General features: G+C 41.8%; 1 protein-coding gene across 1 annotated transcript; it reads right to left on the bottom strand.

Moving 5' to 3' along the window:
• Positions 1-92: 92 nt before the first annotated feature.
• rbm38 (RNA binding motif protein 38) lies at positions 93-20419 on the bottom strand. The gene is made up of 4 exons (XM_075474919.1): positions 19912-20419; positions 18535-18658; positions 14469-14523; positions 93-1545 (listed from the first exon to the last, which is right to left on the bottom strand). Exons 1-4 carry the CDS (start codon positions 20131-20133, stop codon positions 1194-1196), a joined length of 753 nt encoding a protein of 250 aa, XP_075331034.1. The 5' UTR covers positions 20134-20419; the 3' UTR covers positions 93-1193.
• Between the last annotated feature and the right edge of the window lie 2024 nt (positions 20420-22443).

Below are 22443 nucleotides of genomic sequence, written 5' to 3'. Positions count from 1 at the left end.
CTCACATGTTCAGGCGGCAGAGGCAAATTCTCACAAATATCATCCACAAAAACCTGAAATTTGACCAGACTCAGAAAAAGGACAGTTTCACATTTAGAAATATTCCTTTTATTTTGCATATTTGTTTAATATGTGATGTATGGCTTGGTTTAAGACTACTAAGGTTGGTGCCCCTGCCACAGCACCAAGAGACTCCAGTATTGTCGCCGAAGCATCTGACTATATTCCGCAGCTGGAAAAGAACAAAATAAAACAATTTGTCTTGATACCGGCTTTTACTGCATTGCTCTATTTCTTCCTCACCAACATACACAGTCACACACACACACTTCACACACAACCAAGAACATTTACTTGATATGTATCAACAGCAATGTAACTGAATTACTCACAGACAGTCCAAAAGATGTTTTTGCTCCAGAATTTGCAGGTAAAGACAGCCTAAAAAGCAGCTACAGGAATTTCATGTGATGACTATTTAGTTTTACGTGATGACAGAGTTGTTCTCCGAGGAATGCTCTAGCAGTACCGATACAATAAACAAAAAATCCAGTGTTGTCTATCCTATTAATTTTCATCCTTTGCTATCATAATTGCATATTCTGTGATAGTCCTCATATAACAAGTTTTTAGCAGTGATAAAAGGAACAAAGGGAGTTTAATAAAGATTTTGTTAATTTGAGAGACTAATGAAAATGACAGACCAGGTACAGAAAGAAATCTCTATGGCCATAGACAGAAAGGTAACCTTGAAGAGAAGGTAATTGGGCCTGCGTTTCAGAAAAAAGAACTTGGCTGAAATCCAGCATTCAGCTCAGTTCCTCTGGAGAAACTTCAGCTGCAGCATCATGTCAAGCAGACATATTTCTCTTTGTCATTATCCATGTGCTCTGGCCTAGAAATTGTGGTAAGAGAGAAATCCAGAGGATTACCAGTTGTCTATTTCCGGTCCCTGACTGCCATCAGTTATGAAAACATTCAGAGTGTATGCTGATGACAATAGCAGATGATCATTGGTCATTTTTCTATTACAACAATAATCTATAAAAACCGGAATTAGAGTACTTTCAAAAAGCCCTTTTTATAACGTTACACTCCTCCAGTGATCCAGTCTTTTCCTGATGATATCACGGGTCAACAGTCACAATGTTTTGAGTCATCAGGTTGGCAGTCGCAGCCCTCTTCAGGGCTGCTTACTGCATGCGGTCAGGCTGGTGAAGAGGGTAATGGAGGAAGGCCTGCGGAGTGGTAGACACAGCGGTGAGAGCAGCTAGAGGAGGATGGATGGCAGCTGGAGGGGTTGGAGACGTGGTGAGAGTAGGCGTCGGAGTGCCGGGGGAAAAGCTATAGCTGAGGTAGCCAGTGGAGGGTGATGGTGAGGGGGTGTAGGGGTACTGCTCCAGTCCTGTTGGCACATAGGGGCTGTAGGCAGAGCTGTATTCCAGGTAAGGGGAGGTGAGTGCTGCCGCTGAAGGGCTGAGGTGTGACTGCAGCAGGAGGCTGGGCTGGAGGAATGCCTGCGGGTAGACGTACTGCTGCGCGAACCTGAAGGGACAGAGGAACAAAGCTAGAACATCATGGAAAGCCAACTTGGTAAAAGTAAATACACACTCACAGATACACAACTAAAAATAAATGTAGGTCAAACCTTGAAAAAAGCATTGTCAGTGTGATTATAGATAAATAAATGCAATGCCACCTTCTACTTTATCATTGGCAAATATGGAAATATGGAAAGTAGCCTGACAGAAATCACCAAAAACATTAGTAAAGATGATAGCTTTATCCAAATTAGCTAGATGTTGCTTCATGGCTTAAAAAAAGAGGAAATGAGTTGCCAAAGAAACTGAACTAAAAAACATTAAAACAATAACGTTTACAAGTGAACTGAAGTTGAATCTGTGACGGTACATGTATTTGGAATTTAAAGAAAAGAAAAAAAACTCCAGTATCCAACATCCAGATCTTCCTGAATGAACAATCATTATGTCTTCCATGTCATTCCTTATTATGATGTCCACTGGCAGATGCAAACATAAGATACGAGTTTATAAAATGTACACATATACTGAGAGAAATAGGAAATCTACTTTAATGCAATGATGAAAAATTAAACTCCTCCCTTAAATGCAATTATCAGCCTAAGAATAGATCATCTCCCATGTGTTTGAATTTAATTAGCACACTGCCTGAGAAACATTAAAAAAAGAATGATCTAAATGACACATTTATGAAATGCCTCTTAGTCACAATCTGTTATATTATAATTGGATTTTTTTTATCAATTTCTCACAAATTGTGTGCTCTGAAGTGGACACCTACACACTCACATATACAAACTGCCACAGCAGATGCATTGTAAGAGATTATTTGTACTAAATAATGAGAGGGGATTCAGTCATGCCCTTGCCTGAGGCTGCCCACTTAACCTGAACTGCCTCAGTTACATCTGGCAAAAAAGCAACAGTGATCATGTCAGAGGAATTTGGTCACGCAGCCATGCAAACAGCAGAGCACGACTGTGTTTAACATTTACATTCCTCCAATCAGTGCCGTCAGTAAAGCCCATTAGTCTGACAGTAAACTTGTTATTGGGTCCGAGCAGGTCGGCCCAGTGACAGGTAGCCTGTTGCTGCTTACAGCTAAACACAGTCACAGCAAGGATCAAGTGTGCTTTCACAACAAACACTGAGCCCGGACCCGTCTGCACCCACTCTGCTGTATACACAACACGGAGACACGCCACTATGTGCAGGATGCGTGTTTCCAGAGCCTGCGTGTGGATTTGAAACTTATCTACCCCTAACTCCTCTCTTGTTAAAATTTGTAGAAACTCTTCTCTTTCTGTTGTACGTTTCAGTGTGGAAATGATTCTTTATGGACACTACACATGCACTTTTTTTTTCTTTAACAGGGATACAATCGTTACAAAATTTGATCACTAGTATTAAATAAGGAAATATGAATTTATGACTTCCATAAAGAAATTTTTTAGTATTTACTTCATTCTATTAAAGGCCAGAGGTCAAAAGGCAGGTGCACAAGGGGAAGGTCAGCATTCAAATCACAGACTACAAAGCAAGATAGCCATGTACACTCACAACCATGCTTCATGTTTGGCAAGGGCTAAAGCCCTGAAAATAGCTTATAGCTTAAAGGTTTCTACACGTTCAGAAAAAACAGTTCAAGGGACTCCCCAAGGGGAAAAATGGACTGAAGAGCTCCCCTGAGAGCTACCGGGAAAAAATAAAAACAAGGGTTAAACAAGGCTAAAAGTTACACTTTCAGTTTACAAGATCAAATATTCAAATACTGTCACACAAATTTCATGTAGACCTGAACTAAATTTGATTCATGTTGAAAAAAGACTTTTAACCGATGAGAAAAGAGGTGATCAAAAAGACCACCTTACCAAAATGTTGTATCTATGAACACTCTAAGTTCAACTGAGTAACTTTAAGTAGCTGATAGAGAAAATAGTTTGTGGGAGTTCCCTCCAAGCGAGCGTGACTGAGTCAGAATCTACATTTGAAGTCAAAACAAATCGCCTTCTCGACCCCTACACATAAGTGTAGTGCAGTGTCATTCCCATGGCTGTGTGCTGCTTCTTGCTTGTGCACCGGCCTGACTGATCCAATGTGACAGCGTGGAGGGAGGGAGCTGCACTTCGCCTCTCTCCTCCCATTGCCTGGCATCATTGCTGGCTATAAAACACACATTTGTATATATATGTACAGTATATATGTATATATATACATATGCATTCACTAAATTGCAAAGCACATACTGAATCACACGGTCGAAATCATCACATCCAGAGAAAGTGAACAAGCAAGGAAGAAATGTAATACACACTTAACAGGTTGTGTGTAGTTAGTTAAGCAGCTTGGAAGAGGATGTGGAAATGTATGTGTGTGCGTCTGTGGTGATTAGGGGGGGGTTCAAGCATGGCAGAGCTAATTGGTGCAGATGCATGGGTGTATGCTCACTAACAGACCCATGAGAGCAGAATAACCTCCACTGACTCTGATCTCCCTCCCCTCTCTGGGTTTTACTCCCTCACAGCCATCTTCCTCTGCTGCACTCCCCCTCATTGTCCTTCCTCAAAGCAGGCATCGGATGAAAGAGATAAGATGCACTGACTACAGAGAAAAAAAACCCAACAAAGCATCTGAGGTGAAGGTCAAAGTCGGGCCTCCTTGGATGAGTGAAAGATACTGTGAGGTGAAGGATCAGCCATCATATCCTTCATGCCCCAGGCCAGCCTCGCTTTTAATAGTTCAGATGAGGGATGCGAAAAAAGTGAGTACGTCAAAGAGACAAACACACGCTCTTGAAGGCACTCAGCTCTGATGTCAGCTCTAATGTCCGATTTCATTCATTCAAACGGGGCTGTGTGATACAGAGAAAATGTGAAATAACTGTCAGGTTTACAGAGTATTTTAACACCAGAGTGAGCCACGATCATTCCAATGGGTCTAAGATTGTTCATGCTTGAAGTGTCAATCATACAGATAGATAAATTTAGCTGTCAGTGAGATTTGAATCTGAATCATTTCAATATGATATGCAATTGTTTCACATCCAACAAGCACTCCAACAAATTTCTGCTCTGAAACCAGGCGTTATGCTTAAAATAGGATCTTTAAATTCTGAGGCAAAAGTCTTTCAGTTGAAGCCATTTGGCAAATTTCTATTGACTTTAAGAGTCTTAATCTCAAAAAAACTTGAGTTGTATTTGAAGGTGGTTATGACGTCGTCATAAAAGGCAGCTGGACAGACACAGAGGTGGCGCGCCCCTTCAAAGTACATTCATAGTCATGAAAAAAAAAGAAGGGTAACTTGAGGCCACTACTTGCATTTGATGGGATGTTACATCATTTTCATCACTTTTATCAGGGGAGCATATCAATCAGTTTAAAGCAGACGCTGAATTACTCTTCGGGTATCTTAATAACAAAACGGAACAAAAACAAGTGTTTACTCATGCAAATCAAAACGTAGAGAGCAGACACAATATGTGCGATACTGTGTGTTGTGGATGACAACAGTTCACACAGCAGCTCTCTCACTGTTGTGGTTCTGTTTTGAAATCTATCTGTCGTGATTGTGCCATGTTCAGTGCACGCCTCATAAAGATGTTCTACCCTGTTTCCATGACACGTGAATGCAGTTTAAGTGTTCATTGATGTAATGGGCTGTAACCCCGAGGCAGCTATGATTTCAAACTACTTAGCCAGCTTAGGCCTCTCCATTTCAAGCAGCTCAGCCATCCTGTGATGACGGGGACTCTTAAGGGCAACTGGGTATTGGGATGTGACCAGAATAGTGTTGCACGGACCTTCACCTCATGTAAATATGGCTACATGCTCTGGCTATCAATACAACAACTCTTACAGTTATTTTGTGGAAGGCAGACGCATACTTTGTTCGAAGAGAAAGACTCTGTTGGTTCGAGACGCAGAGCTTAAAGTGGCACTTTTCACCTGTGGAGGACATTGTTTTTGCAAATTCAATGAATTAAATCAAAGTTAAATGGTCAAACTAGCTCGCATTTCTGACGGTGGTTTAACTGACGTGTTTCTGTGCAACATAATCACAAAGGCACGTGCACAACTAGGGAGCAGACAGCATTGCACATCCTGGTCTGTTTGGCAGAGCCGAGCTCCAGAGCAGAGATGACAGGGCAGTAAATTGTTCAGTATTAGGAGGGGAACACATCCCTTTGCCAAGAACAGAAGAAGATTGTGGATCCAGGCCATTAAAAGAACAGACTTAAGTCCTCATAATCCAATAGACAGATGAAGTATTTGCAGAGCCACTTCATGTCTCAAAATGCTAAACAATGATCTTATCAAAAGACTTTTTTTCTTGAAGCTACATATATGCATCTAATTCATATGCATGCTATTCAGTGAATTATGTGTATTTTGAGCCATGCATCTGTGTGCAACCTGGATAAATCTGAAATCAATTTCCAAGTATCTATCACATGTACTAGGTTTATAGAAATTGTCATTCCTGTATGTGGCACGTCTTGTTTTATTAAGCCCAGTGAAACGCACGCCACCACGCAAATCTCAAAAACCAGGTCATGGTCATTCAAAAACACGGTCTACTCACAATTTATTAAAGTCTATATGAACTCAAGTCTCTAAAATGGCATTCTATGACAAAGTTGAGCTGACAACCAAAAAGAAAAATGCAAATGCATGTTTATTCAGGAAGTTTGTTATTATCTCACGACCGGCAAAACAATGTTTTTGCTCTTTGGATGCACGCACAATGTAGTAATGTTTTTGGGCATGCTCTTCAGTTTCTTTAAAATTCATCTCAAACCACACCAGCTAGCTCCAATAATTGAAGTTAGTTTGCCAGCTAGCTTAATACAACAGCTAGCATTTTTCCAAATGACAACCGTCCTTTAATAAAAAGCTGACACGTATGTCGGTCTAAGCAAAATATCAAACCAAAACAACTTTCAGTTATGAGACAAAATTAGTTCTCCACGTCAGAACCAATTTATCAACCGAGAAACCGCAGAAGTTAACTAATTGTAAACTGACGTAAGCAGTCATGTGATTGATCATGTGATCCAAACAAAAAACAGCCAAACAGAAAGAAGCTGATTTTAGATAAACTTTTATCCAATTCTGAGCTGTTTGCTAAACATCACAGCTAAACGCCCTCCATCCTGCTTCCTGTCTTTCCCTCATTATCCTACATCTCATTGCAGTTTGGCAGGTTTCTGTTTTGAGGTGCCTGCAGGCTCATGATATATATACTGAAGTGCAGATTTAGCCTGAAATGCTCGTTAAAATCTGCCCTCAATCTACATTTCATACATTTTATTTGTCAACATACTTTCATTGCTCTGACAGGACAGAGAACAAAAGAGGCAGCAGCTCGGTTTAGCGTCGACATGCACAACACAAAACAGAAATTTAAAGCTGGAAAAAATTCAGAGCCAAATGTGAGTCATCTTTTAAAAGGGAGCTGAACAAAATGGGAGCTTTTTTCACGATGAAAAGCTGCCAATGTGCTTCCCCCCCTTCTCTTTTAAATTAAGCCTTTCATCCAGCTGAAGTGCCCGTACTAATTGGGTCCCCGGATGAGAGAAAAATCCACCTGAGGGTTCGCCATCTACCAGAAAGCCCCCAACAGACAGAGAGATAACTGGGGGCTGGGAGAGGGGAGACAAGAGAAAGAGAGATCATTTAGAGTGGGCGGAGGAGAAGCAAAGAGGAAACAGAAGAGGGAAGAAAAAAAACAGACAAAGAAAAGACAGTCGAGGATGTGGATGTATTAAAGTGAGATGACATATCGGCAGATTCATGATTCACTTTATGTTTCACATCATATTTCATTATGAACCTATTTCAGGCGATTTAGGCAATCCCTCCCATCATGTCCCCCCCAAAGCTCCACTGAACACTGTCGCAGCTACACCCGGCCACAGGTGTGCCGTGTGTCTGTGATGCAACCCATCCTCCCCCACTCTGCTCCACTTCAACAGGAAGTGCCCCCCCGTCACCCCCCTTAACACCTTAAACGAACCGAAACAAACACCCATCTCCTTCCTCTCCATTCTTTTCTCTCAAGAAATAAACACCACATAGCTTTTTGAAGAAAAAATTAATTAACTCCTGCAAAGCACATGCGTCAACCGTGGGTGCTGGAGACAGACAGCAGGCGGCCACGGGCGACAGATGCCCGTGCCCCGTCCCCAACACACACACACACACACCACCCCCCACCATTCCATCCAGATTCAGCTGTACCTCAGAGCCACATTTGGCATCAGTCTGTCCTCTGTCCTCTTAAAACTTTAAGCAAATACGCAGAGGCAGCAGACAGAGCTGTGCTTTGTTTGAGTTTATCTTTGATATTTGCTGTTGACTGTGTGTGTTCGTCTGAGCAGACTAACGCCGGAGCCCCCCCATGGAGCAAAGCAGCGAAGACAGGAGCTCCAAGATACCTGCAGACACATCGGCTCAGACTTAGTTTCAAAGTACAGTTTGACGTTTTTGGAAAAAAAACATGTTCCATGTTCTTTTCTTTTCTTTATATTTGCACGTGAGAAGAGAGGATACCCATATCTGTAGTTTAAGTTTGGAGGGACGGCCAGCAGCTGGTGTGCTCAGCTTAAACGACAGGCAGAGAAAAGGCGGAGACACCTCAATAAAATCTTCCTACCAGCTCTTGGTGATTAAAATGTTACCACTATAAGTTACTGCCAAGAAAGCGCGTGATAAGAAACACATCAAAAAGCTAATTGTTTTTCCTAAAACTACTTTTTTCTCTTTTTAAATAATAAAAAGAAAAAGAGCTGTTCTTTTCTGTGGGCCAATTTCCTCTGATCTACTGTGTGCTGAATCCTAAAGTTTTGGACTCGCTGTCCAACCGAATAGCAACTCCAAAACTGTAGACAGAAACAGGAGATTTCAGGCATGCTAAAATCTCCTGTTTCCTCTCTATTTTACGTATTTGTCTATGAATTATATAACAGTTTTAAAAAAAATGTTAACAGCCATGACCATCTCCTGTTAAAGGCGGGGTAGGGGATCTTTTTCTGGAACATTTTTTTACATATTGCTTGAAATACTCTTCACACCCCCATTGCAACCAATTAATTAAAAGTTTTGACACAAATAGGAAAAGTTTTAGTGGCCTCTAGAACGTACAATCTAGGAAAAACAGTATCCAATCATTGTGAACGGACCGTTCACAATGATTGGATACTGATGCTGTCTATCAAACTGCAATCTGCTCCTCCCTCCCCCTCCTTCCCCCTGTGCGCGTACCCTGCTCCGTGAACGAATTACGCGTCCAGAAGCTTGGCAGGAAGCTAAACTAGAGCCAGCTTGGCTAGCACCTAGCATTATTAAACGTATAGTTAGCATAAACTAAATACTAAATACTAAATACTAAATACGGCAACGATCGATGCTTGCTGTCAGAACAGCGCTCGTGCACCTTCGTGCTCGTGCGCGTTCATGTACTCTAGAGGCGTGCCTTCGGGGGGAAAGTGAAGAAAAGGGTTGGGACTTTTTACCTGTGTATTTTCAAAATGCAGCTTCGCTGGACTCAAAATCCAGGATCTCCTACCCTACCTTTAATATCTTCAAAAGTCTTTCTCCAGATGTAAAAACAGGACAGAGATCACAGTCTCTCTGAGAACAACATTTCTAATTTCCCTAACGAGCATAATCTAGATCTAGGAACGTTATCTTTGTAGCACTTTTTATATGAATGCTTTGTGTATATAACCACACATCTATTCACAAAAATACTGATTTGAAAGGATCTAGGTTTTAAATCAGTAAAAAGGGCCATTTAAGTAATCAGTAATCAGTTTTTCAAAATTTTCACGAGAGGGATTGCTATGATTCACTGTCAGCTCCGGAGCCCATTTTATTTGCTCATGACATCAAAGTCTCTCATGTTAGCGAGACGTGTTTTAAACTGACTGCAGTCACACTGATCATGTCAAAGACACACAGAGTCTGAGGATTCAGAACAGCAGCAACCATTTCTTACACCCATCAGAATGGCCTCAGGTGGGATTTGAAAATTGAAAAAAGTGAATCAGTCAGTGACTCAAAGCACAACAACTCCTGCAGCTGTTCTGCCCTGAGACCTCTGGAGGTTAACATTTTAGCTGGTTCTAGTATCACTTCTTCTTCTGCAACAGATTTCTCCCCCTAAATAAACTGAAACATGTTCACACGGCACACCACAAAGTGATAGCTAGATGTCTTCTCCAGTGAAGGTTGTGTCAAAAAGGAAGAAAAACATAATCAGACAGAAACTATTGACTAATTAAAGGGGTATTCCACCCATTGGACATGCAAAAAATGTATGATAATTAAAATCAGAGCAGCAGAAGATGAGTTTTCCGGACCGTTAGTCAGTAGTCTGAGTTGACCTATGCAAACACTGGATCTAACTAAAAAAAGGAAATGTACCCACAAAGTCTCAAGCTTATTCAACTGTGCTGATCCACGAATTTGTGATTTATATAACTGATCAAGAAAAAACAGGCAAACACACACACAAAAAAAAACACAGTTTGCAAGAAATTGTACCCTCTGATATCCTCACATCTGCCCATTACTTTGTGGCTCCTGATGCACAAAAGCGACCACCTCTCCCAAGTCATTGTGTTGCTGTCTTCTGTCAGGGCCGATTCAAGGCATCGTGTCTGAATGTTTACAATAGCATTCGGGGATAACCTCACAAGTGCTTTCTTGATTCCAAATCTGATCAGATTTTTTTTAGAAGTCATCCGCTGCAAGCAAAATTCACAGCAAACATCTGTAGTCTCATGCGGTTGATCCAACTACACGGCCAAGGTGGAGCTAAATGTTTTTTACAGTTCTTTTTTTTATTGAACATAACACAAGATTTTTTTCTCAGAATGTAACTTCCTCGCCCACTGTAGCATTGACGATGTAACGATGATGAATATTGTTCTTTTCTATTATAAAAAAACAAATCTTTATCATAGCTTTCCAGAAAAAAACCCAAAAACCTACATAAAATGTAGTAAATAAAGGTAAATGCTAACCCGAAGAATCACTGTATGAAAGACCAGGTTATACCTGTTAATACAGCAGGCATCTGTTGGAACAAAATGGTCCGAATTGCAGTTAAAAGCTTTTGGAAGAAATTGTAATTTGCAACTCAAAGATAAAGAGGGTAAAGGGTAAAGTTGAAATTTTTGTTAGAACTGAATTCAGTTTCTGGCCTGCTAATAAAGACAAGATAACTTAGTGCATCTCGAGTTTCACCTATCAATAGGGCCAAAGGTTGTTCATTTTCTACCATAACAAATTTGAAGCTGCAATAGGCGAAATTAGGAGTTTTGATCACAGGAGAGAAATTTCAAATGATCCATATTCCTTTTTCAGATAAATAGTCCAAACCAAAGACATCCACTTTATGACGACATCAAATGGAAAAAGCTCCTTCTTCACCTCATATTTGACAAGGTGAAAGCACGTTTGCCATTTCATTCAACTTCTCTACTGCTCCAGCTTATTCCCAGTGGCAGGGAACACCCTGGACAGGCGCCAAACAAGACAAACAACCACGCACGCTCACACTCACTCCTGCAGTCAATCTAAAATCATCAATGAAACTAACAGGCACGTGTTTGAACTGTGGGAGGTAGCCGTAGTATCCAGTGTGAACCCACGCATGCACGAGGAGGAACTTGCAAACTCAGAGCAGAAGGGTCCCAGCCAAGGTTTGAAGCAGGAACCTTCTTATTGTGAGGTGACAATACAAACCACCACACCTCCATGCAGCCCAAGACAAATATTTAATCAGTAATTGAAAACACTTCCTCAAAAACAACATTTACAAACATAGAAATGCTCGAATTGAGGGAGTTCCCACACTAACAGAGTGCCCCCCTCTGTGTGTGTTTTTTTCTGCGGGTGTGTCAGTTCGATGTAGTGTGCCAGGTGATGTTGTTGCCTCGCTGTCTCAGTGTCAAGCTGTGACTCTTCCAGGAAGTAGAGATTAAAGGAGCAACCCCCACCGTCTTTAAATGTATGCCCTCGTTCTGGCAGACTTTCTGATCAACCACTCATCGCTCATTCAAAAACTCATCTGGGTCGGCCCAAATTCCCTCATCTCTCATTCACAAATTGAGGACTGCAATATTAATAGCACACAGAACAGTTTTGGTTTTTAATGGACTTCTCTGTATCCGGAGGATCAGGACATCAGTCAGCCTTCGGAAAGTCAGACTGAAGACGTCATTTCCAAATCACTACATCCCGTATATTCCTGAAAGTGCACCTAGAATATAGGAGATCCAATGGATCAACACATTTCTGACAAGAAAGACCAAAAATCACTGGGGAGACCGTAGCTATGCTCTTCGGTTCTCCAGTGCGTCAGTAGGCGGTGACATTTGCAAAAATATGCAAGGGAAATTTGTACTATATATACACAAATTAAATCTCTGAAAAGGGTGAAATTTGAAAATATTTGACGAGACTCAACGAAAAAGTTGAGTGATAAGAATCTTGTGCAGTAGAATCAACAGCTAACAGTCACTAAAATCTCTCGACAGTGACTGGATGGATTGCCAGGAACTTTTCAACTGATATTCATGGTCCCCAGCAGATGAGTACTGCTGAAATATTATCGATATTATTTCTGATAAATACACTTGTGAATGTATTTTTTTGGGAGGTATTACAATGCTAATTAATTATTTAGCTTTATAATAATAAAAAAAAAGCAGTCAGATTTAGCAGGGGACCAGATTTTGGTACAACGCCTGCCTTTTCAATAACAGATCTTGCATTCAGATTCAATAATTTCCAGTGAGGGCCATTTTCTCTCTCCTTTTCCTTTCACCATCTCTGCTGGATTTAATGATTATTTGGAAAAAGAAAGAAAGACAGAAAGAAATTAAACTAAGCAGACAACAATGGTATAAATGGAAGAGCAATCCTTATAAGATGGCGCTCACGTTCCAGCATGCAACATGCTACCTTCACACTCTGTACAAGTATTACTAATTAGGCTACGGCTACACGAAAACGAAACAAGGTTTTTTTTAAAAACGGGTACGAAAATTCTTGCGACCACACGGCAACGCGCTGCTGTAAAGACTCAGGTCCAGACGAAAACGGATGAAAACGATGAAACGATGCAGTACACACGCCACTGTGTCACGCCACGCTGTGAGACAATAGAGAAGTGTTAAAATTGGCTCACAGCGTCAACGTTTGACTGACGCAAAAACGTTTTAGCTGTAACAATGGAAACGAAACGAGGCCGTTTTCAAACTTTCCCACTCTGGAACCCGTTCTCAAAAACTATCGTTTTGGGGTAGTGGGAACGCCGGCTCCGTGTGGCCGCGACAGCGAAACGATAAGAAAAAGTTTCGTTTACAGTGAAAAACGTTTTCGTGTAGCCGCAGCCTTAGTTAACAAGGTCCTTGAAGTCCCCATCAGATGTGTATTAAGACTGTTAAAAAGAATAATTGCTTAAACCAAACGGCAGGTCTTAGCATTCAGGTGGATGTTACTGTTAAATCTACCACCCACCAAGAAAAATTGTTGACATTAGCGTTAAAACAGTTGGACTCAGGTATTGTGTCATTGTTTAACTGCTGCTAAGCCTCTTTTGTTGCTTCACCAAGATTATCACATACTTTAATGTTTTTAATTACCAACTGTTTGTTTTTCAGCAACCCCATGTGAAAGGAAACCCCGGTAAGGCTTAGTTATGGCAGCATATTTAACAGTTAATGAGTGAATAATGAAGGAGTATTAACATTAACAAGCCATTTTGCTTGCTTTTTGAAAAAAAATAATTATTCAACCTATTTGTCTATTTATTTCATCTGGTAGCTGCAAAAGGTGAAAATGCATTTTTGCAGTTATAAATGACTCGTGAACTTTCTCACTCCCAACAAAATGTCTGTAAAATGCCTGGAACTGCATCTGAATGTCTCCCAGTTTAACGTAAATGTGGTTCTGTTGCTGTTACAAACACTTAGTGACACATTTATAAGATTAGAAAGCATCTCATTAGGATAGAACCTATGAACGTCGGCGTACAACAACGACAGTAAGAAGACTGCTGTGATTCTCAGAGGATGTATCCCACAGACGTAAATGATCCTCTAACTCTTCCTTTTTGTACCATCTTGAGACTATTATTTTCTTGCTTTGAGAAGATGACTCGTTATGATCGATTGTCACAAATGTAATACAGACATTCACACCACTGTCAGGGGGAGCTGCTGATGAATTTTAACTTGTGCACGTTATTTTTCCTGTACTACTTATAATTTTACCATAAGCCTTACCTGTACATTCTGTTTAATGCTAATTAGCAAGCATAAGCATGCTCGCACATTAAATTGTGAGCATGGTAGCATGGTAGCATCGTTAGTGCAAGCCTATTAGGTTGCACTCATGTTTTTCTTATTTCCTGCTGGGGCGACCATCATGTGACCTCTTGTGAATCACTGGCCTAATTAAACCAGAGATATTCAAAGGTTAGCCTACATGGTGTCAACAACATCTCTTCATATCATAGAACTATACACTGACTCATAAGAGTAAACATGTTGTGAAGTTTGGCTAAATGCCTTATTGCCTCAGTGAAGCCCAACTCATGCGTGCGTAAAAATCAGAGCTGAGTTTCTCAAGAATTTAATGGACCAGAAAGAGACAGAGGGAACAGAGGGTGCATCAAACTCTGGCGTGCAGATAGATAGAAGCTTCTCGAGGTATTTCAGAGATTGAATAAACAGCCGTTGTGCTGCGATGGTTTTTCTCTTTCATTGCAAAGTGCCCGTTTCTACTCCTGGTGCACAGCAGGAGCGAGTGCCCACAAATGTCAATGACGGGGGAGTGAAACATGTTGAGGAGGAGGAGGCAGGTGAGAAAGAGAGACGTGGAAACAGTGGTATTGATTCCTTTCTGACTTACCCGTATTGCCTCTGAGCCCACGTAGGATGGACTTGCTGAACTCCAACTGAAACAGCTGCAGACAAAGAGAGAGACAAAGGCAGTGGTGAGGAGGGATATTTTTTGCTATTGGCAGAACAAACATGCAGACACAGACGCGTTTTCCCCCTAGTTGTTGTTTGTTTCTCTCTTACAGTAGCATGCATATGTCAGGTTCACAAACTTGACTGTTATTTCCTCATCCTTCAAACTTTCACAAATAACGATGTACTCGATTGGTCATGAACATCTGTTGCCGCTGGACTTCAGACCTAATCAGCTGAGAATGAGTAAGAATGGAGTAAGTTTTCCTCCATCTCCCTGCCCCCCCCTCTGACTTCATTTCTTCATTCCTCCAGCTATTCATTCCATTCCCATCCTCTTTTTTTACTCTGCTACCATGACTTCATCACCCCTCCTCTTTTGTTCAAACTTAGATCTACATGCTCATTTTCGTTCTTCTCCAGGACAAAGAAAGGACAGACATGCTGTTATTTCTTGCTCTTAACAGTCCCGTCCCCTCTTGCTCTCTGCATTGTCTCCCTCTCTCGCACACAAAAACAAAATACCAAGCGCTGCCATCTCCTATCAGCTTCGTGCTCGGGGAGTTGTGTTGCAGCGCTAGCCCCGCAATAAACGGCACACAATCAGTTGTTGTTGGCACCACTGTTTGTCAGTCACACCTACGCTCAACTGTGTTCCAAGCTTTAAATGAAGCAGCGAAGGAGAGCTGCTGTCAAGGTCTGATGTGCAACCAGACCTCAGAGGGGAAACATGCAGCATGTGCAGTGGTGGTTAACTCTGAAAAAGCCTGGCGGCAGGAAAGCTGTGCGTACACTTAAGCACATAAAGACTGAATGTAGGGTGGGAATAAGCAGAGACAGCTGGCTGGGTGATGAGCATACCAGTGGTTTAACATGATTTTTCAACCTAACCTCAATTTCATAAACACTTTTATTGGTTTTGAGATAGATTTCCTTTTATCCAGAAAGCTGGAAATGGAAAATGGAGTTTCAATTTATTTCAAGGAAACACAAAAAGCCAACAAAGCGGAGACCTGAAGTTTGTTTAAAATCCAATATATTGACTTTTTAGCCGCCTTTCTTCTTAAACTAAACACCTTTGATTGGAAATGAACAAACCTATGGTAGTCTTAATTTCCAGAGTACAGCCTTTACGTGGATCTATAGGCCAAAAAGCAATTTATTAACCATAGCTGAGTTGAAAATATTAATCATTGTGTTTTTGTTAAATCAGAAATGGTAATTACAGTACATTAACAGTAACAGAAGCTCAATGTGGCCAAACCAAAACACTAGCTTTAGAAGTTGCTTTCTGTGTTTTTAGAGGCTAATGTGGTCTCTCCTACATATTGGAAAGGGACTGCGTTAAGGAATATTGTTTTCAGTTGGTTGTGATCTATATTCCTGCCCCATGTCATTAAATCCAAAACCGTGCTCCTCTATGTCAAGTCTGACTACCCACCTGTGACGTGAACGTATTGCCATAACTTTGATACTAATTGCTCTTGAGGTGAGCTTAACTCGCTGCAGTTATGTGCACTGATAAAAACGCAAAGCTAATTTGCTGGATTACAAGTACGAGAGGTACTGAGCAGGAAGCACTAATTCATGGTGGTTTTTACGGATGTTTTCTGCAGAACTTCATCATCTGGGAATCCTTTTTCCATCTAAATGACAAACTGAAACAGACAGGACTCGTGCGATGTTGCACCAACCGTATATGCACATGGTCTACTTTTATATGGCGCCTTTACAACCTTATTTAGTCTCTAAAAATACTTTGCAATGTGGTCCTTGTTCACTCATTCATCATGCAACAGTGTTTCTTATTATTCATATATGCACCATATATATATATATATATATATATATATATATATATATATATATATATATATATAACTTTATATACAGTTCGAGGATGATCATTCCACTCACGGAGCCATGGCTGACCCACAGCCTTAGCTCTTTCCTATATTGACTGTATATAGGATATTGTGTTAACATGGTGTGTAATAACTTACATTCCAATACACAAGAAAAATAAAATCCATATTTTTGACTATCAACTTGATTATTTTCACAATTAAGCCCCATAACGCTCAGCTGCAAACTTTAAGTAAGTAAGTATATAATAATTGTGTTTTATAGATGTCTTAATAAGTGACTAGCTGATAATAGAACATCCTATAGTGATAACTGCTGTGATTTTCCATGTTTTCTCATGAGTTAAGGCAAACTGATCCTTTTGGCAGTTGACATGATCAAAGCCCGAAATAGCCAATTCATCTCTGCCACCGGCATCCTATATTGTTCCTTCTATGAGCACAGACACTGTTTTCATTGTAAAACAACCCCTCAGACACTGTTTTATTGCTCTAAATACTAAACCAAATACTAAACCAATTCTTCCATATTATATCCTCAGCCCTTTAAAACAGGTTTTAAGTTTGACTTTATCTCCCGTTAACATTTCTCCTTTGTATTTGCGAGTATTTCAGTTCATGCCAACAGCATTAGCTGTGTGACCCAGCTTCTAAACGCCTCACATGCCGACATGTTCACGACACACGCCATGTTTTGAAAAGTGAATAGCTGTGAGGATAATAATCAGTGCACATGTGCGGCTGTTTTGGGTACTTCTTTCCTCGCTTTAAAAACTTAAACTCTTAACTTAAAGGGATAGTTCGGGATATTTGACATGAATCTGTATGGCATCACCATAACCAGTGTCGTGCATTCAAACTGACTTACCCCCGACAGTGTCCTGTGAGCCGAGTTCTTGTCCAGTGTTGGTCAAGGCGAAAGTAGTCCGGCTTGTTTGCTGGGGTCAAGAAATTAGCGCGTTTTTCTTCCCAAAACAGTACGTGTGCTAAAGAGTGATTTATTTCATCACAAAAACCGAAGCCGGCAAAAGTCACTCCTCGTTATCACTTGGGCCCTATACTGTCTCTCGTTGTGTATCAGTGCGCACGTCATTCTGACCGCGAGCTGTGCGCACGAGTTCACTTTGTTTACTGCTCGGGAAGATGTCTGACTACGAGAGCGACGAGGAACATATTGACTTCCGTTCAGAGCCAAGGGGGTATCTTTATGAACCCGTTTATACTGAGGAGGAAGTTCGCCAAATGGACTTAGATCGGGCAGAAAGAGAGAGGGTGGACAGAGAAGTGATGGAAACAGAAGCTGGAGCCACTGCTGGAGCTGCGATACCCAGGGTGGCCGACAAATCCTGGTGCACTTGTTTGAAGTGCGAAGTAATGCAGACAGAGGTGGAATGTTACTGCTGCCACGAGTGGGATTTAGTTATGCCCCAGATACAAAACCTTTCCATAGATGAGGATGTTGGCGGGACAGCTGCTGCCTGCATCACAAATAACGGTGACTTCCCTGCACTCCTGAATGCAGGCGTCTTGAGAACTTTTTTCCATGTTCCCAAGATCAACTGGAAGAGGCGTCCCAGACCAGCTGGACCCGATGGCCAGTTGTCTGCAGAGTAAGTGTTGAGCACTGCCAAAGAACAGAAAGACTCGTGCGCACAGCTCGCGGTCAGAATGACGTGCGCACTGATACACAATGAGAGACAGTATAGGGCCCATGTGATAACGAGGAGTGACTTTTGCCGGCTTCGGTTTTTGTGATGAAATAAATCACTCTTTAGCACACGTACTGTTTTGGGAAGAAAAACGCGCTAATTTCTTGACCCCGGCAAACAAGCCGGACTACTTTCGCCTTGACCAACACTGGACAAAAACTCGGCTCACAGGACACTGTCGGGGGTAAGTCAGTTTGAATGCACGACACTGGTTATGGTGATGCCATACAGATTCATGTCAAATATCCCGAACTATCCCTTTAATGGATTGACACCCCCCCCAGTGCTGCAAAAAGACAGAGGTGGTTGGAATGTACACTCTGGGTACACTCAGAGTAAAATGTGTGTGTGATTGGTTACAATATGGCCAAAATACAAGACTGTAGTGATGTTGTGCACCTTTTGTTTAGCTGTGATCGAACACACTTACTTGTCTGTGAGCTGCGAGGCTTGGCTCCCAGGTACGCCAGGTTCACGTTGGCCTTCCTGCCATCGATGATAGGGTTTGCATCTTTGCATGCCCGCTCTGCCGCCCCCCTGTCCACCATGGTCACCTGTTGAAAGCATTCCTCATTAATTTGGCTCAAGACTTAAAGCCACACTGCTGCATGATGTGACAGCCTCCCTCTTCAGTGCAGATACCAGCTCAGAAGAGCTCCTCCCTTCCTCTCTCTTCAAATAATTACATTTTTTCACTAAAAGCTTGAGGGAACACTGACGCTATCGCATGCGTGGAGCAATCAGTGTGCTCTCAGGCTGTGTGGGTTGATATGTAGGAGGCAAAAGGATGAGATATTGTAATCTACCTTGGGGGAGTTGAGTTGAGGGGTGGACAGATGGAAGTCGGAAGAGGTTGATGAAGGTTTATACACATGCGCACACAGTGCTGCCACACATAAGTACCATGACTGCATAAAACTCTACCGCCAATGAATGGGACAGTGAAACTAAATAGATGCTTTCGTTTCGAAGCATCAAACTCAAAGTGGAGCATGATGCATCAAAGGCAGCGGATGGTTTAAATGAGTATGAAGTCAGTTAAGGAGAAATCAGGGATGAAGTCAGCACTCTGTACCAAGGCGAAGCAAACAGCTCAACACACTCTAGGCGCTGAGGCGATTTGAGGTCCAATACACATGAATCCATCTCATCTCTCTGCCGCTTACACTCACAAACTCACTCAAACAAACAACCAAACCCGTCCTGGCGGGGGAGAGAGAGAGAGAGAGAGAGAGTCAGAATGAAACTACTGCAGCCTTATCTTGAACAGCCAACTGACATGTCACACCTCTGAGACCAAAGACCCCCCCCCCACACACACACACCACCACCACCACCCCACCCCCACAAACATACACCAGCCCCTCTCTCTCTCTCTCTCAAAGAAAGAAACATCTGTCCACAGCTGCAGCAGCTTATTACCAACTCACATGGGGGACGCCGTGTGTCTGTCAGCGCGATGCTTTGTGTTTTGGGAGTGCAGAGAAAATTGACGACACACTTTCAAGAAATAACCTGCTTCTCATGCTCCGAGCATGTGACTGACACCACCTGACACGCCGCGTATGGCTGCTTGAACAAAGTGGCAGTGTGTGTGCAGCCTCCCAAACCAAGAGAAATACATCTTTCTGGAGGTCGACATAATAACATTACAATTAGCCATAAAGGCAAAGTAAACGCATGACTATGGGTAACTGATGTGATCTGGCGAGCTTTTAGCTCAGTCCAATTAGAGCGAGAACACGAATCAAACACCTTATTCTACGACAGATGTGCATTCATTCTACCAGAATACGGATCCACTCACAAAGCCATATCCTCTAGATTTTCCAGTCTGCTTGTCTGTAATCACCACCGCCTCGTCGATGTCCCCGAAAGTCTCGAAATATTTCCGAAGTGAAGCGTCGCTGGTGTGATAAGGCAGGCCGCCGACGAATATCTTGGTGTAAGTTGTGTCTTTCTCCATGGTGGGGTGCATCATTTCAAACGGAACCCCGACCAGCTGACCCCAAAACAGCGGTGAACTCATGCGGCTTGGGTGGAACCCCCCCCCCCCTCCCCCAAAAAAAACAGAGAGTGACACAAAGAAAAACGAGACAGCGGAGGGATAACTTTACGCCCGGTGCTCGATGACAGCCTATAACAGCGATAACGGCGTTTCCATGACTAAACACGCAGCTTCTCGCGCAGCTCTGAAATGTGCAGCTCGGCCGACAGGTGTCTCGGACTCTCTCGTCCTCTGTCCCGGAAAACAAAAAAATAGTAAAATCTTCAAGCTTCAGTGGGCGTTTTACACGCTTACATGCGCCCACCCTGCGTCTGGTCCAATAGCCGAGCGGTGCGTCTTTTCCCATCGGCACATCCCCGCCTTCGTCTCCACCCTGTCCCTGCTGCACGCGCACACTGGGAACCCCCACATGACCTCTCAAATATTGTAACGGAACAGCTGGATGATTTGGGATCATCTTTAGTGTAGAACAGGGAGCAAGTTACGGCATAATTTAGTCCCCCCCCGATAATATTTACTTTACTGTGATGGTGCTATGAACACAAAACCATCTTAGCAAAAATAATTAGCCCTTGTTATTACTGAAATACTGGTTTAGATTCGCTGATATGATTATAGCCTAGTGTGTACACGTTACATCAGTATTGTAATGGAGATACTTTGAAACACTTTGACTTATTCCCAAATTGTCCCAATTTTCGCCCGTGTGTTTTTCATAGGTGTTCCTTCTCTTTTGCATATTAAGGATTAGTGGTCACCCCAGCTGATGGGGTTGATGACGCCTTCTCTCTGATCTCTAAAAGAAACAGGAAGCCTTTCCTCTGTAAAATGAAGTGGTACTGCAGGTACCCAAAGGTGGGACTTCTGATTGGACCTTGTACCACCGTTTCAGAGACGGCAAATAAATCTGAACGGTCATGTGAGATTCATGGTGGAGGAACCAAGAAATATTCTTTTCTTTGATCTTGGATTTCTTGTGAGAGATTCATTTATTTGAACATTAAATAACATACATCGCGAAAACATCCCCCGCTCTTTGTAATCAACCGCTTGTTTCTTTATCTTTTCAAAAGCTTTTAATACTGTTCCAGTCTGAGCTATGAAACAGCCAGCTAAACTCGTTTATCCAAAAAGTCTTTTCCAATTAACAGGCTGTCTGAAGTACTTGGCGGAATCTTTAATGGAAAAAAAGGTAAAACTGAAAATAAACAAATAATACAGACAAATATCAAACGTGTGGATAAATCAAACAAATAACACCATACAACATATTAAATCCTTCTAAACAAATATACAAATTCAAATAAACATACTCACTGGCAATGGCACCAGAATAAAGAAGGACGAGGATCGTTTCCGAATCACAAACCGAAATACTTTTTAACAGAGAGGAGAACCTACCGGAAAGTTAACAAAATAAAAGGTACCTCTTCAAAATAAATCTCTATAAAACCTCTTATTTGTTACATTACACTACCCATTGTAGAAAATACTCTTGAAAGTAAGTAAAGCCAACAAGCAAATGTATTTTATGACAAAATACAACATTTTACTCAAGTCCAGTGGAGTAAAAGTCGCATAAGAAGGAAATACACCAGTACTAGTATGTAAAAGTTGTTTATGTATGTGAGAAAAATGAACTGAAGTTATGAAACTTAACCCCAAGTGTCTGGACTAACATTTCATGACAACCAATCTAACAGATGATTGTAGTCAGACTCCAGGATTTTTCTAGAAAAAAATAAAATCTTTTTAACTGGCATTGTGATACCTTTACAAATAGCCCCCGAGAGTAAAAAGGGAAAGTTGTGCAAAGCTTTTGAATGGGCAAACAGAATCGTGCAGGTGTGCAGCAGCAGCAGGGGGAGTTTGGGGCAGCCTGATGGGTTGCGTTTCACGGGGAGCAAACTCTTTAAAGGAGAAGTTCGGGTTTTTTAAAACCTGGACCTTATTTCTGGCATAAAATATGTTCATCTCCTCACTGATAACAGTTTGGTGAAAGTCGGCGTCCTTCGGACGGCATTATCACTCGAGATCTGCATATATCCATATAACGGGAGAGAACACGGCATTGACATTTATATGTCTTTATTTCACCTATACTTTAAGATGAATGAATGAACGCATACTATTGCACTGTTAGTTCAGAGCTGCCGTGTTGTTGTTATCTGGGACTATGGGGGGGCTTATAGGAAGCTTTCTACACAGGCGTATACTGGGATGGCGTCATCGACCCGCGCCGCTGCAGCACAGCTCATTCACTCTGGTAAGGACGTCCACGTCATCAAAATCTGATAAATATCCTGCCATGTTGCACAAAACTATAGGTAG

This window comes from Odontesthes bonariensis, chromosome 10, assembly GCF_027942865.1.
Source record: "Odontesthes bonariensis isolate fOdoBon6 chromosome 10, fOdoBon6.hap1, whole genome shotgun sequence".
In the NCBI taxonomy this organism is placed as follows: Eukaryota; Metazoa; Chordata; class Actinopteri; order Atheriniformes; family Atherinopsidae; genus Odontesthes; species Odontesthes bonariensis.
This window is presented reverse-complemented; position numbering and strand designations above follow the sequence as displayed.